Source organism: Sabethes cyaneus, chromosome 3 (genome assembly GCF_943734655.1).
Source record: "Sabethes cyaneus chromosome 3, idSabCyanKW18_F2, whole genome shotgun sequence".
Taxonomy (NCBI): Eukaryota; Metazoa; Arthropoda; class Insecta; order Diptera; family Culicidae; genus Sabethes; species Sabethes cyaneus.
The window spans coordinates 19,012,836-19,028,159 of record NC_071355.1 but is presented as its reverse complement, the minus strand read 5'-3'; the positions used below and the strand labels follow the sequence as shown (position 1 = coordinate 19,028,159).

Genomic DNA, 15,324 nt, shown 5'->3' with positions numbered 1-15,324 from the left:
GAGTTGTCAAAAAGATTGTTCACATATTACGAACACAATTTATAGCGTCCGCCATTATAGCGCGTAAAAAGCTGGATATAGTTCGGCGGATAGAAAATCGGGAGCCAAATAAACGTCAAAAGCGGAGCCAAAAGCTTTTCAAAATCCAAAATGCAGGAGTAATGTTAAAAAAACACACTTTATTTTCATAGAACTAGTCATTTTCAACACCCGCCAGTGATTATTTTTCGTAAAAACCTGCACATTTCACCATAATTTCAAATTTAATTTCATAAATCAGGGATGCCAATTCGCCTGGTTTTCTATCCGCCGAACTATATATATAGTAACTATACATCACGGTCGTCATCTGCATATTCTGAAAATATCGAAAATTTTGCGTTTTGAGAAAAGCCGAAATTGTTTAACGTTTGGTCGTATAGGCGAAATACGTACCTAACCACGGATTGCTTAAAAAGCTGGCAACCTTGATATATGCCAACTTTGTGTCAGAGTGACTGACAGACAACTTTTTCATTTCGCATCGAACGCTGGACACGATTGGTTGTGCGATTAAACTGCGTAGCCGGTTACGTTCCATTATTGCTTCAGTCTGTTGCAGTGAGAAGTGAATTTGTGTGTGAAAAAGTGTTGAAAATTACAATATCGCAAATCTGTTCCGGTACTTTTGGGCCCGAAAATGGCGGATGTAGTGGAAAAACGAAAGCTCAGTGAACTGCGCGTGGTCGATCTGAAGCAGGAGCTGGAAAAACGTGGCAAAGACGGTAACGGAGTGAAAAATGTGCTGATCGAACGGTTGACTCAGGTAAGCGGACATTTTGGATTTTGCAGTCGGGGTCGGTCGCCATATTGGGAAAATGCTCGCTTGATGGTAGCGAAAAAGTGAAATTTTTTGAATGTTAATTTTTGCGAACTGCGTGTTGCATTGTCGGTTTAAATTGAAATAAATGATTTTACAAAACGCGAAACCTATTTTAACAGGCGCTGAAGGATGAAAAGCAAAATCCGGAAACTTACGAGTTTGAGATTGTGACGGCTGGGAAAACTCCTGCCAAAAAGGGTAAACCAGCCACCGGAAACAGTAAAACTGATGGTGATGCGGATGCTTCTGGCACGACAGATGCTGCTAACGGGGAGAGTGGGGGCGATCTGAACATGGAGGAAATGACGGTACAGGATGAATGCAAAGAGGAAGAAAAAGCTGCTAAGGACGAGTCGAAATCATCTGCACCGGAGCAAAACGTGAGTAGCCAGTTGATGAAAGGAAGAAAATTTGATGATGATGCAACCTTCAATCGTTTCTTTTCTAAAGGGTGAGGCGACAACCGAGGGAACTCCATCCACCGACAATGCGACTGATGCTGATAAGGCTGGAAAAGAGGATACCAAGGAAGCCGATAATGAGGATTCGCTCAATTTGACTATCGGTGAGGAGGATGAAAAGTTGCTGCATGATGACAGCAACATCGAAAACGAAAAGAAAGGTAATTGACAGTTTATCGCAGTTTGTAAGGGCAAAACCTGGTTGGTGAATGTTAACATGATGATAATTACACAGCTGGTTGAATAGCTGCGTTCGCAGCTTATGATATCCAGATAAGTTTGGTTCATTCTGACGGCTTTAAACTTCACGCTTGATTCAAGTGTTCTTTAAGCAAAAAAATTATTGGAAATCCTCTTTTTTTAAAGGTGAAGCTGGAAAAGCTGCAGCTGCGGATTCCAAAACCGATGGAAAAGCTGATGAGGAAAAGAAAACGGAGAAAAGTGAATCATCCAGGTATATATTTCTTAATATGGTGCAGCAGCTTTGAATTGGTTGATTAATTTGTTGAAAATTTTATGTTTCAGCGACAAAACGGCGACTACCAAAGAGGAAAAAGGTAATTTCTGCCCGTCACAAAACTAATCGGTTTTTAGCATGTCAATTTTCAGCCGAAAATAAGTTTGTTGTCGGACATTTTGTTTTTATTTTCCGTTCTATGCATTGCGACATTCTGCCAGATTTTCTGCTCAATGTCACTAGTTTCGAGTGTCCTTTTAGAGTGTATGAGACCGTCAATGGTGTGGTACCTTATAAGACCGGTTTAGGTATGACGAGGCGTTTAAATAATTTTTCGATTTTTCCTGAACGAGAGAACCACAGAAGGGGCGTCGTAGTGCAAACATTAAAATTATCGAGCAAAAAACTGTACCGCGTCAACAATCGACAGAATCCAAACAAATCTTACCATTCTGCTTCAATCCAAAAAAATAACCTATAATGTTTGTCTATATTTCTCGTTCGTTCGGATGCGGAATTTGTGTTTGCAGAGAGTGGAAGCAGCAAGACATCTAGCTCTGCAAAATCAGCTGGCGATTCCAAGTCCAAATCGTCACCGAGCTCGAGCGAAAAGTCCGCCGGCACCACCTCGACCGTTTCCCGCAATCTCTGGGTGTCAGGTTTATCCTCGCTGACGCGCGCAACTGATCTGAAGCTGATTTTCTCCAAGTACGGTAAAGTGATTGGCGCAAAGGTAGTGACTAACACGCGGACGCCTGGAACTCGCTGCTACGGCTACGTGACGATGGCTTCGGCGAAGGATGCTACGGAGTGTATCACCCATTTGCACCGGACCGAATTGCACGGACGTATGATCTCAGTCGAGCGGGCAAAATCTGACCTAGGGCCATCGAAGCCAACCGGAGCTGGCGGTGGTAAGTCGGAGTCGTCGGCTAAATCAGTAGATGGCGACTTAGAGAGCAGAGATAAAACCGACAGAGACGACAGGCGAAGGGATGATAGCAGAGGCGGCGACAGACGTTACTACCGTAGCCGTTCGCAGTATCGAGGCCGGTCACCAACACGGAATAGATCACCAATACGCGGCAAGTCGCAGGTTCGTTCCAGGAGCAGCCCCACGAAGGACGATAAGCCCAGAGATGACAAAAAAGATGCCGACAACAACAAGGATGAGAAGGACAAGGAAGGCGCCAAGAAGGAAGGAGAACGCGGTTCGCGGGATGGTGATCGTCAGAGCCGCGACGGAGATCGGCGGGATGGCAACCGCTCTCGCGACAGGGAACGTGACGTCCTTTCGCTGCAGAAAATACGCGAAGAGCGTGAGAGGCAAAGGCTGCGTGAGAAGGAACGCCAGCTGCGTGAAGAGGACCGACGTCGCCGGGAAATTCGAGCCCGCCAGCGCGAGGAGGAACAGCTGCTGCGCCGCGAGCGGGAAAAACTCGCACTCGAACGGGCCCGCATCGAAAAGGAGAAAGCCGAGCTGCTGCGCATTGAACGCGAACGTCAGAAGCTGGAACGGGAGAAGATCGAACTCGAGCGGCTGGAACTGAAGCGTCAGCAAAGGAAGTACGGATGAAATTTATCTTTTTAAGATTAATCAATTTTCTTTCTCTATATTTCACACGGCATCCAGACACGCGTCAGTGAGTCAGTGTAAGACTGCGCAAAACGTTCAAGTTAGTTTTGCGCAGTAAATATTTCGGTTAGCTTGTAGAAAATTACGCTAAATGTACGATGTGTTCAGCATGTCGTTACTTTTGTTGAAACTATTAGACACGCCAAAGTTGATGACAAAATATCTCCTGCTAGAACCATTAAAACCGGCCTACCGGAAGCCACAGTCCGGGCGTCTTGAATGCTGACATCTGTGCAGTGCAGTCTTCAGATCTGTTCAGCTGCTGGTCTTCGTGCTACCGTCTGATGAGAGTCCAATCTACCAGCAGATAGATTTATGGAGGCCTGTTCCATACTTTCCACCGATGGCAACGAAGCACGCAACCCCCTGCTGAACTTAAACTAACAGCGAAACTGGATCGCTTTGTGAGTACACACCGGACTTCAACTGGACGAAAAAGATGCATGCAGCAGACTTCTGTGTGAAAAACAACTGGAAGAAATCCAAGAATCCCGCTCTTGATCCTGTTAAACATCATGCAGCAATCATTTAAATTCAAACATTTTACCAACGGTTTCAAAGCAGGAGATATTTTGTTGTTTTGCAGACCAACTTTCAAAGAGTTAGGCGATAGTAGAAGCTGACAAAACGCGTTTTGATAGGGCACAAGGTCAAAGTCTTAGCCTGATGATAGATTTAGGAAAATAGGCCTGAATGGTTCCAACGATTTTCAATAAGCTACCAAGCGGAAGATACATTGGTTCCAACAGTAGTCTCTTGTTCGAAACATTCGTACAAATTACAGAATAATCTACAACACGCGGGCCCATATGCGCGCCCACCCAAGCCCCTCTCTCAAGAGTGCATTAGTTAGACGCTAACTTTCCAACTGTTCTTTTCGTCCCATTATTTGTCCATGTTCTATAATAATTACCAGGATCGAAGAGGCGAAACGGAACTTGAAACGCCCGGCAACGGATCATGCACACTACGATGAGGACCGTAAACGTTCGGCAGGATCAGATAGGCGCTTCGAAGCGCCCCCACCACCGTCGATCTCATCTTCCGGGTAGGTTGACGGCATTTTACCCGAAGGCTGTTACAACAAAACTATTTCAATTTTCCCTTCATTTCAGCCGTGGATCCTATCCAGCAGTAGAGAAAAAGCGTCTGGACGATTATCCACCATCGAAACGGGATGAGTATGCTGCCAAGCGGGACGAATACAAATCGCGCGACGATTATAAGCGACCGGTTGACGATTACCGGCGGAATGATACCTTCAAGCGTAACGGTGGTGTTATCGACGACTACAAACGGGACATGGATCGGCCGATGCAGACAATCGATAATCGTTACCCGGATGCGCGCGGTAGCAGCACCGGTGCCGGTGATTATCGCGGTAACGGTTCCCGGGATGACCGCGACCGTAGTGGTCCTGGGCCGAAAGGACGTTTCATGGACCAGGTCGAAGGTCGCTATCAGGATCGTACCGGTGGAGGCAGCGGAGGCGGTAGCGGTGGCGGACCGTGGCACAACAATGCTGGACCACCGCAGATGAGCATGACACCGGCAATGACGAACGATGGCTGGCGGATGGACAACGGTCAGGACCGGTATGATCGCACGTACAATGAGCGGAAAGTTACACAAATGAGTGCTGGACCGTTCATGGACCCCTCGCGGCAAGGCCAGTTTATGAGCGGCGGCGGCGGCGGCGGTCGACCACAGGACAGGTATGGTGCGCCAGTCTCCGGACGCTTTGACAATGGACGTTATTAAATAAGGGTATATTAACTACACTATTAGGTGTAGTGTATTTTGCTATCATTCCTGCGTAGAGGAGGATGCGTAGGATAAGCAACAGCGACAGTATGTATAACGGAATAAAAAAAAGTAGACATTATTCTTGCACTAGTAGCTTCTTCAGCCTCTGTCTTAAAGTAAGGAATACCCAAGTTTGGTCGAGAACAAAATAATGGTAGTTTCCCCTGACCTTAACGTTAAACAAAAGGAACGTTAATAATAGTCATTAAATCATCTACGGTAATCTATTATGGTTAACTTATCGTTTCTCGACTATCATTGATGTGTGGTTACTTGATTGATGTAAATTCTGTCATTTTTTTTTAGTAGGAATAATGATTTATGCTAAGGCACAATGAAAGATGTCAATAAATTGATTGAAATAATTTTAAATTTTGCACTTGTGCGAGTAGGTTGTATGTCGCCGATTCTACAAAGTTTGCAGGAACACTCCATCAGAATTTGGGCAGTAACTTTCTTCGATTTGCGGGATTGACGGTGAATGTGTTTGACTCAAGACTAAACCACAGAGAACCGACATCCATTCAAAAATAAATTTTGTAGGAATTGCTGGATAAAAATTTCAAACGTCATAGTCTTATAGTCATAGCAACCACTGTTGTTTAGCTGCGTAAAATTTTCACTCTTGCTTAGTAGACTAAACCAAACGGATCGAACAAGTAGTGGTTATGGGCCGAGAACATACACTGGAAGCGGTGCCGTTGGACGTATCAATGCAGTCGCTAGGCCGGTCATCGAAAAGCTAAATGGTCGTGAAAATTACAACCCAGCTTGTTCCTTTGCCTTGAAAATGACGCTCATCCGTGAAGGATCTAGGTCCGCTGATAGTCCCGGCGGTAGGTCACAATATCGATGATGAGGTGAATTAGCGAGTATTAGCCACGAATTGCTAGAGTCTGGAAACGACCAACCATATAGTTTGATCCTGGATGCAAAAGGTGCTACGGAAACCTGGGAGAAATAACGTGATGCTTTTTGAGACAACGGTCTAACATGGAAAATTGGATTGTTAAGAAAGTTGACGTCCGTTCGCCTAGATGAGCGCGACAGTGTCGAACCTTATATCGATGAGCTACACAGCACAAGCTTGCTGGAATTGGTTTCACGGTCGACGATTCATGGCTCGCTGCGTTGTTGCTGATAGGACTTCCTGAACACTATTAGCCCATGATTATGGGACTTGAAAGCATTAGGTACTCATTTGACGTCTGACGCTGTGAAAGCTAATATTCCTTTTTCGTGCACGTTGGGCCGCCCTGTTCCTGGTGCCGGTGGGGTTGTTGAAGAGGACTATTTTCGTCGCACTGTCGTCCGGCATCGTTGCGACGTATCCGGCCCACCGTAGCCTGCTAACTTTTGCTAGATGTACGATGGGAGTCTCCCTAAGCAGTGCCTGTAGCTCGTGATTCATACGCCTCCGCCACTCTCCGCTTTCAGTTTGTACTTCGATAAATATCGTCCACAGCACTTTTCGCTCGAACACGGCAAGGGCACGTATGTCCTCCATAAGCAGCGTCACGGCTTCAAGTCCATAAAGAACTACTGGTCTAATAAGGGTTTTGTACATAGTTATCTTCGAGCGGCGGCGTATGCTTCCTGATCGTAACGTTTTACGAAGGGCAAAATATGCCCGATTTCCCGCTTGGATGCGCCGCTGGATCTCCTTACTAGTGTTGTTGTCCGCGGTCGCCAGCGGCAGCGATCCCAAATACACGAACTCCTCTAGTTTGTCGCCGTCAACGGTTATAGTCCGTGGAAGGCGCGCGTTTGTTTCCTTTGAGCCTCTTCCTTTCATGTATCTGGTCTTCGACGCATTTATTTTTAGCCCAATTCTCCTAGACTCCGCTTTGATGAAAACTTCTCGGTCGGTGGTTTCTACAGTAGGTGGAGTAAGAGGCACAATTTGTGTCTAAAAATAGCCCAACCCATGTCGCTACGGTTAATAAAGGGGGTTGTGCAGACTTCTTTTGTCTAGCGCCTCTATGGTTCAAAGGTACACGGGTACCAGCGCACTACACGCCCTGGCAGGTGTTGTGGGTTCAAATCCGGTTATAATCTCTGATTATCACACCTATTCTGTATTTCGAACGGGTTTATGTTTCGTTCGAAACTGACATTTCGTTCGAAAAAACAGCGGCTCGAACGAAAGAGACAACGGTCTAACATGGAAAATTGGATTGTTAAGAAAGTTGACGTACTCGACGCTGACGCGACGTACGTGACGCTTCAACTTGTTAAGCGTAGCTACCTATTACCCCCCTTCCTTTCCACTCTTTCCCCCCATTCCCAAAAAATCCTTCATTACTTTCCCATACCGTCCCTTCATCAGTTGTAGAATCATCGTTTCAAAAAAAAACGTCTTCATCACGACCAGTGATGAAACCGTCGGCAAAGCGCGCAGCGGGCGGAGAGAGTGGATTTCGGATGAAACTTGGAGGAAGATCGACGAGCGGAGAGAGGCGAAAGCCGGCGTTGAGCGAGCGCGGACCAGATCGGCAAAGACAGCTGCCCGTCTACGATACGCCGAACTGGAGAGGGCTGTTAAACGTGCTTGTAGGCGGGACAAGAGAGCCTGGACTAACTCCCTAGCCGAACAAGTAGAAACCGCCGCCGCAAATGGCGATATCCGTTTGTTGTACGATATTTTTCGCCGCCTTAGTGGTGCCACGATGAATACAAAGATGCCGCTAAAGGACAGAGCTGGTCAGCTATTGACTGACCGTATAGAACAGCTTAAGCGATGGACTGAACATTTTGAACAACTCTTCCGAGTTTCAAATGTCAGACCAACAAAACCAGCAGCGTATGACGTCGAATCAATCGCGTGAACTCGGAGGCGCCATCGCTGGATGAAATTGTAGCAGCCATAAAGAGTATGAAATCCAATAGAGCGCCAGGGATAGATCGTATTTCAGCCGAAATACTCAAAGCTGGCCCATCTTTGTTAGCCCAGATGATGCATCAGCTTTTCAGCAATATTTGGAAAACCGCAACTTTTCTGGTGGACTGGATGCAGGGCATATTGGTCAAAGTCCCTAAGAAAGGAGACCTAACTGAATGCGGTAACTGGCGTGGCATCACGTTGCTCTGTATTACTCTCAAAGTACTCTGTAAGGTAGTCCTCAACCGGATCCAGAAGATCGACGCTACTCTCCGGCGGCAGCAAGCTGGATTCCGTGCTGGCCGATCATGTGTAGACCATATCACAACGCTCCGCATTATATTGGAGCAAATCAACGAATTCCAGGACTCTCTTCTACTGGTGTTCGTTGACTTCGAAAAGGCGTTCGACCGACTCAACCACGAAAACATCTGGGGCGCACTTAGGCGTAAAGGAGTTCCAGATAAGCTAGTCCATCTCATCGAGGCTCAGTACGAGGCGTTCTCGTGCAAGGTTTTGCACGACGGCGTCTTGTCCGACCCCATAAGGGTTACTGTTGGCGTGAGACAGGGTTGCATTTTATCACCGCTTCTGTTTCTCATCGTTATGGATGAGATATTAGTTGAAGCAATTGACAGTAGACCAAATCGAGGATTGCATTGGAATCCTCTAACGATGGAGCAGCTAAATGACCTCGACCTAGCCGACGACATTGTCTTGCTTGCACAACGCCGGAACGATATGCAGAGCAAATTAGACGACCTATCCGAGAGCTCCCAGGCAGCAGGTCTCACAGTCAATGTAGCGAAAACTAAGTCTATGGTAGTGAACACTGACAATTGCACCAACTTCACAGTAGCGGGACAAGTTGAGCAGGTAGCCGCCTTTCAATATCTTGGTAGCCAGACAACGCCCGATGGTGGTACCAAGACTGATATAGCCACACGGATCAGGAAGGCCAGGGGTGCCTTTGCAGGTCTACGAAACATTTGGCGCTCAAACCAGATCACTACGTACGAAAACCCGAATTTTTAATTCAAACGTTAAATCCGTACTGCTGTATGCCTGCGAAACGTGGTGTGTCTCAGCGGAGACAACGCAAAAACTGCAGGTATTCATTAACCGGTGCCTGCGATACATCATTCGTGCCTGGTGGCCCGATAACTGGATATCCAATGAAAAACTCCATCGTCGGTGTCATCAACGGCCGATAGCCACAGAAATTCGTGAACGTAGGTGGACGTGGATCGGACACACCTTGAGGAAAGGAGCGAACGAGGTTTGCAGAGCAGCACTCGACTGGAATCCACAAGGACAGCGTAGAAGAGGCAGACCCAGAGGCTCATGGCGACGGAGCTTAGCCAACGACATCCAGGCTGTAGACGAGACCCTGTCCTGGCGACAGGTAAAAGCCACGGCGGGTAACCATCAGCAGTGGAGATCTCTGATTTCATCCCTTTGTTCTGCCGGACCGGCGGACATGGACACATAAGCGTAAACTACAGAACAAGTGCAGTTCATGGAGCTGTGTACAATTGAAGAATCGCCAGTTCATTGTGGTGTAGTCGAGACACTATGAGGCAGAATTCGAAAACGTTTGGGCAAAAATTTTTATTTGAGAAATGCTAAACTTTTCCTTCTGTCCCAGAAGTCTGTATGACATTCTGGTGTATTTTGGGCCAGTTTCTATGATTAAATGCCCATGCTAAACTTAATTCTGAAGTTTTGTGAGCTTCTTAGTTGAACACCAAACCTGAAATTAATAAAGGAAACTTTCCAAATTAAATCCCACTACTTATTACTACTTTACCAGCCGGGAGCCGGTGTGGCTCTTGCTGTACCAAGAATTACTCTCGATTGTACTCGGTCCTGGGCTACTCGTCGCCAATTCGTTGCGCGTCTCGACACACGCAAGTCGGCTTCAACCTGGTCTAGCACGTTGAGCCCCTCTATTCCTGGTGCCAGTGGGGTTCTTGAAGAGAACGGATTTCACTGCACAGTTGCCTTGATCGAAGCGTCTTGCGGAGGGGAAAGCAGGCTCGACTTCCAGCTTGAATGCGTCGTCGTCGAATGTCGTTACTCTATTATTGTCGGTGGTGACCAGAGATCCCAAATATTCAACCACTTCCAGTTCATCGCCGTCAATATAGTCATTGTCCGTGGGAGGCAAACGTTGCTTCCTTTAGAGCTTCTTCCTACCATATTGTAGGAGATACGATGAGGAATAAAATAAATGAACCAAAAAATCGAAATTAATTACTTCAGTGTAAACGCGAAATAAAACTTTCAGTTGTTCCCTGCAGGGACAGAATAAAATACGATATGTAAAAAATTGAGACATCGCTTCTAGCATGCAACGGATGAAAAGAAAGGAGAGAATCTGATGATTGGCAAATAATGCTCACGCACACTCGAGAGCTGAAAATTCGAAGGAGACAATTGACACACCAACGTTTAGCATTCAGTTTTTGGAGTAGTTTCATAGAGGACAGATTAAAAAAGTATAGATGCCCGCATGGATACTACACATATATTTGGTTTTCGAAGCATTGATTTGTAAATCAATCCTCCTAGCCTCCGGTTTTAGTCTAGGTGTAGATTGCCTCCGCCGTCCCAAGGTTTCAAGTAACGATATCGAGGTCTTCTGCAAAGGCTAGGAGTTGGCTACTTTTGCTGAAGATCATTCGTCCCGTTTCGATGCCCGCTTGCTGGATCACACGTTTCAATAGCGATATTGAATAACATACAGGACAGTTCATCCCCTTGTCGCAACCCTCTGAGCGATTCGAAAGGACTCGAGAATGTCTGAAATCCACGAAAATATGATGCGTGGACACGTTGTACTCTCGACGTTTCTGGAGGATTTAATGGAGAGTAAAAATTTTATCCGTAATAGCACGGGCTTCATGGGGAAGCCCACCTGATACTGCCCTACGAATTCTCTTAATAGATAGACGACAAAACAAAATCTGACAGAGCACCTTGTAGGCAGCGTTGACCAGCGTAATCCTGCGCTAGTTACATCAATCTAGCCGGTCGCCCGTTTTGTAGATGGGACAGACTACACCTTCCATCCACTCCTCTGGTAGTTTCTCCTCCTCCCAAATTCTTAAAATTATTCAGTGAAGCGCCGTTGCTGACGAATTTCTCGCCGGATCTCTTCGAAATCGGGAGCCGGCACGCTGTTGTCGTTTGTAGGCACTCCCGTTGCGTCTCCTTATGTTATATCGCCGTTGAGAACTGCTTCCACTTCGCGCTCGTTCGTGATTAGATCCCCTCTCTCGACCCTACACATGTCAGGTTTAGGTGTGTAGCCCTTGCGAGTTTGGTTCACCTTCTCGTAAAACTTACGCGTGTCATTTAAACCCGGAATAGCTGTTTCAGCTCCTCACGATCTCTGTCCTCCTTCTGGCGCTTTTTACTCCTCAAGATCGTGGTCAACGTATTCCGCGCTCGTAGACACTTTGCCAAATTCTATCTCGTGGATATGCTTAGATAGTTTTTCAAGCTCTTTTTTTCTTTCTATCGCTAGTTGGCATTCCCCATCAAACCAATCATTTCGTGTGCTCGAGGTTTCCTCACCTAGCACTGCGGTTGCAGCCTCGTTGACGGCCGAGCGTATCATACTCCATCCGTTTTCAAGGGTCGAAGCATCTAGCTCCACAGAGGAAGACACAGCTTCATCCAGTACGCGCGCGTAGTTTTCGGCAACTCGCGGGTTGTCTAACTGCCGAATGTTTAACCGAGAAGGGCGACTTTGTCACGAGGTATAAACCGTCGATTATTTTGGGCGCAGATGTACTGCTACTAGGTATTTAATGATCCAAGTCGATATCCGCATGCCGTTGAGAGTGTACGTTGGTGATGTTCGAGAAAAACCGGCCCTCGATGACGATATGGTCGAAGTATTTCGTTGGTTAAATTCCATTATTAGTCGCGATAGATACGTTATTTCGGCTACGACTGCTGGCTTCATCTGTGTCTGTTTTTGAACTCTTCGAAGTGCTTCGAATATCAAATTCAAATTCCTCTCTCCACCAAATTTAACTGTTTTCCTCCTCACCTGTATATTCATTCATTGATCACCACCCTTTGGTGCTTTTGGTGGGTTGTTGCAAGAATGCCAAATGTGAAGACATTAAATTTGTTTAGGTTTCCAAATTCTTACTGTTCAGAATTCAAACTACATATGTTTAAACTATGTTTTGAACCTCTTAAGGCTTGCAAAATTTTCCTGATTTTTGTACAAATAAGGTTTTAAGTACCGTAATCTAAAAAACCAACCGGAACGAATTGCGACTGAAATTTCCCGGAAAATCTGGCATCTCTGGTTCTGTGATTAGTTTGACTTGTGTTTTGTTTTGACGGTCATTTTAATAAAAAAAAAAATTGTATCGCAGATCGCTTGCTAGCTAGTCCCATATATTCGTCATCGAAATACCTAAGAGTAAAGTTTTTCGTAAGTGAGTTTTGGAATAAGTGAAAGTATTTTTAACAACAGACACAGCATGGTAAGTGAAGTAACCTGATTTATTAGACGACCATCTATGACAATATCTATCTGCCTGCAGGCATTTGTAACAAATGATGTATCAATCGGTGATGAACCTCGAGAGCTGCTGTTCGACAAGCACGTAGAGTACATCGCTAACCATGGCAACGATAAAAATGACTACGTAAGCCTATCCACAGCATTGTGAAACTTTTCATCTATTTTAACTCATTCCGAATACCGCAGGAATACTGCATGACGGAATTTCTGCGAATGTCCGGGATCTACTGGGGCGTTACCGGGCTGGATCTGATGTACAAGCTAGACCGGCTGAACAAGCAGGAGATATTGGAGTTCATACGAAAGTGTCAGTGCCCGGTGAGCGGCGGGATCGCCGCGTGTGACGGTCATGATCCTCACATTCTGTACACGCTCAGTGCAGTGCAAATTCTGTGCATCTACGATTGTCTGGAGGAAATAGATACGGAGGCGGTAGCACGATACGTTAGTTCGTTACAGCAATTGGATGGAAGCTTCTTCGGGGACAAGTGGGGCGAAGTGGACACAAGATTCTCATTTTGTGCCGTTGCTATCCTTAAATTGATTGTAAGTGGAAGGAACGATTGGATAGTATTACAAAATAAGTTGTATTCTTCTTGCAGAACAAAATGAATGTGATCGACCTGGAAAAGGCCGTCAACTTTGTCATGTCCTGTTGTAATTCCGATGGGGGCTTTGGTTCGAAGCCAAGCGCCGAAAGTCACGCCGGTTTGATCTACTGTTGCGTTGGTTTTTTGTCCATTACCGATCAGCTGCATAGATTAGACTGTGAAAAGTTAGCCTGGTGGCTCTGCGAGCGACAGCTTCCCAGCGGTGGATTGAACGGGAGACCCGAAAAACTACCGGATGTGTGCTACTCCTGGTGGGTGCTGGCATCGCTGACCATAATGGGCCGGTTGCACTGGATCAGTTCCGAGAAGCTGCAGAAGTTTATCCTGTCGTGTCAGGATGCGGAAACGGGAGGTTTTTCCGATCGCACAGGGAACATGCCGGATATTTTTCACACGCTCTTCGGCCTGGGAGCTCTGTCCCTGCTGGGTGACAACCGACTACGCAAGGTAAATCCTACATTCTGTATGCCGCAATACGTTATCGATCGATGCAATGTCGATCCGAAGGTTGTCGTTCCTTGAGGTCGGAAGGAGTGAAACATGCATTTGTTTTTTGTTTACGTAGATACATATATTCAACCATTTTCTGTAGTTTTATTCAACTACTTTAAAGCCATGAGTATAAATTAACGTTCAATGTTGTTTTTACTGACATCTAGAGGATGAAAGACAGCCATCCAAAAATCAGCAGAAACCCGCCAACGGGTGTGAATTTGCCAACTCGGCGGTCATTTGTGAACGAAATGTAATAGCAAGTGCCGCAAAAGACGGCCATTCCCGATGTTAGCAGTAACGTCGTCTGTAAGGAAAATTTATTTTAGTAATCGACACCTATTATTGAATGAGTAAATCCTACCAGATATGGTTTTCGAGCAAGGGGAGCCGCTAGCAGGGCTAACGAGTGCATAAAATGATACCTGTTGGTCATTTCGAAAATCGTTTTTGGATCACGCTCCTTTTCATCACTTCCACTGAAGTGATGATGAGCTCCGTAAGCTCCAAGCATCACAGCCGTTGCACCACTTAAGCCGGCTAGCTTGAGAATGTGCCGATTAGCGCCAAGTAGTTTCCATATTGGCGGGAGGCTTTCCGCTACGACCTTAGTACTTTGATTGGCCGCCTGCTGGACAATAGCTCCCGTCTTCGATTTCTGTATTGTTGGTGTAGAAAGAGCGTAAAATAGAACCTTTAGTATGTAACTCTTATTATTAAATACATGATTTAAACCATTTAAACATAGGCATATAGGTTTAAAAATGTTTGTTCAATTTGATTTGTTAATATAAATCGTCGCAAATACCCTGGGTTAAGGCATAGATTTCGAACAAAGTTGTAGGTCCAAGAACGTAGAATTGAGCCATTTTGAAAAAAAATGAGTTTTTGAGAAATTTAGAAAAGTGTAGTGAGATGATGAAATCAATGAAAATTTTCAATCACGAAAACAGAAAAAGTAAGCTTTTGACCAATTTACTATCGTCACTTTAACTCACAACGCATATGTAATTTAGATTGTTATCAAGTGTTTAGATGCAATCGTTGCAATATTTGCAATGTCACCGAAATTTTTAATTTTTTTTTCAAAACAAATGGAGAAGCCAATTAAATAACTACGATGGATTTTTAATGGAATAATTGTACTCACATTTGATGATAAATACCACCAGACATTGCTGGCGATTGGATTGTTAAAAAGGACGTAGTTCATGGCGTCGTGTACACCCATTTTCAGAAAATGCAAACGATTTTCTTTCACAAAATACGACTGATTACCGCTTGCAAAGTACAAAGTAGAGATAATCTGAAAAACAGGACAGACAGAGCCAGAGGCGAAAGAAACACAGCAACCACAGCAAGCGCTACAGAGTTGCCAGATATTAAGGTAAAGATTATAAGGCGACAAAAAAATTGATGCGGTAAAGATCTCATGTTCGAAAACCGAACATGAGATCTTTACCGCATCAATTCAGGATATAAATCAAAAACAAAAGTTAGACATAAAATTTCTAAAAATTAAAAATATGAATGTTTCATAAAAATTGCATTAATTCATAAATGATT

At 45.2% G+C, this 15,324-nt stretch overlaps 3 protein-coding genes across 3 annotated transcripts; 2 read left to right on the top strand and 1 right to left on the bottom strand.

Annotated features, from left to right (window-relative positions):
- Nucleotides 1-539: 539 nt before the first annotated feature.
- Nucleotides 540-5,577, top strand: LOC128744638 (SAFB-like transcription modulator). Its single transcript, XM_053841793.1, has 8 exons — nt 540-805; nt 982-1,242; nt 1,313-1,484; nt 1,690-1,777; nt 1,849-1,880; nt 2,311-3,346; nt 4,333-4,464; nt 4,532-5,577. The coding sequence occupies exons 1-8, from the start codon at nt 680-682 to the stop codon at nt 5,175-5,177; spliced, it is 2,493 nt and encodes an 830-aa protein (XP_053697768.1). The 5' UTR covers nt 540-679; the 3' UTR covers nt 5,178-5,577.
- A 6,900-nt stretch (nt 5,578-12,477) lies between these two features.
- Nucleotides 12,478-13,850, top strand: LOC128741884 (geranylgeranyl transferase type-2 subunit beta). The gene is made up of 4 exons (XM_053837986.1): nt 12,478-12,614; nt 12,675-12,779; nt 12,842-13,201; nt 13,258-13,850. Exons 1-4 carry the CDS (start codon nt 12,612-12,614, stop codon nt 13,786-13,788), a joined length of 999 nt encoding a protein of 332 aa, XP_053693961.1. The 5' UTR covers nt 12,478-12,611; the 3' UTR covers nt 13,789-13,850.
- On the bottom strand, nt 13,807-15,063 carry LOC128741885 (transmembrane protein 256 homolog). The gene is made up of 3 exons (XM_053837987.1): nt 14,909-15,063; nt 14,123-14,416; nt 13,807-14,065 (listed from the first exon to the last, which is right to left on the bottom strand). Exons 1-3 carry the CDS (start codon nt 14,987-14,989, stop codon nt 13,922-13,924), a joined length of 519 nt encoding a protein of 172 aa, XP_053693962.1. The 5' UTR covers nt 14,990-15,063; the 3' UTR covers nt 13,807-13,921.
- Between the last annotated feature and the right edge of the window lie 261 nt (nt 15,064-15,324).

Excerpts from the sequence above, each read along its gene's own strand:
- LOC128744638 (XM_053841793.1), top strand. The coding sequence starts at position 680 with ATGGCGGATGTAGTGGAAAAACGAAAGCTCAGTGAACTGCGCGTGGTC. Across the intron at positions 1,243-1,312 it reads CATCTGCACCGGAGCAAAAC|GGTGAGGCGACAACCGAGGG; the intron begins GTGAGTAGCCAG and ends TCTTTTCTAAAG. Across the intron at positions 1,778-1,848 it reads GAGAAAAGTGAATCATCCAG|CGACAAAACGGCGACTACCA; the intron begins GTATATATTTCT and ends TTTATGTTTCAG.
- LOC128741884 (XM_053837986.1), top strand. Across the intron at positions 12,780-12,841 it reads GCAACGATAAAAATGACTAC|GAATACTGCATGACGGAATT; the intron begins GTAAGCCTATCC and ends CGAATACCGCAG. Across the intron at positions 13,202-13,257 it reads TTGCTATCCTTAAATTGATT|AACAAAATGAATGTGATCGA; the intron begins GTAAGTGGAAGG and ends TTCTTCTTGCAG.
- LOC128741885 (XM_053837987.1), bottom strand. The coding sequence starts at position 14,989 with ATGGGTGTACACGACGCCATGAACTACGTCCTTTTTAACAATCCAATC. Across the intron at positions 14,417-14,908 it reads GGTGGTATTTATCATCAAAT|AAATCGAAGACGGGAGCTAT; the intron begins GTGAGTACAATT and ends CCAACAATACAG. Across the intron at positions 14,066-14,122 it reads TTGCTCGAAAACCATATCTG|ACGACGTTACTGCTAACATC; the intron begins GTAGGATTTACT and ends TTTTCCTTACAG.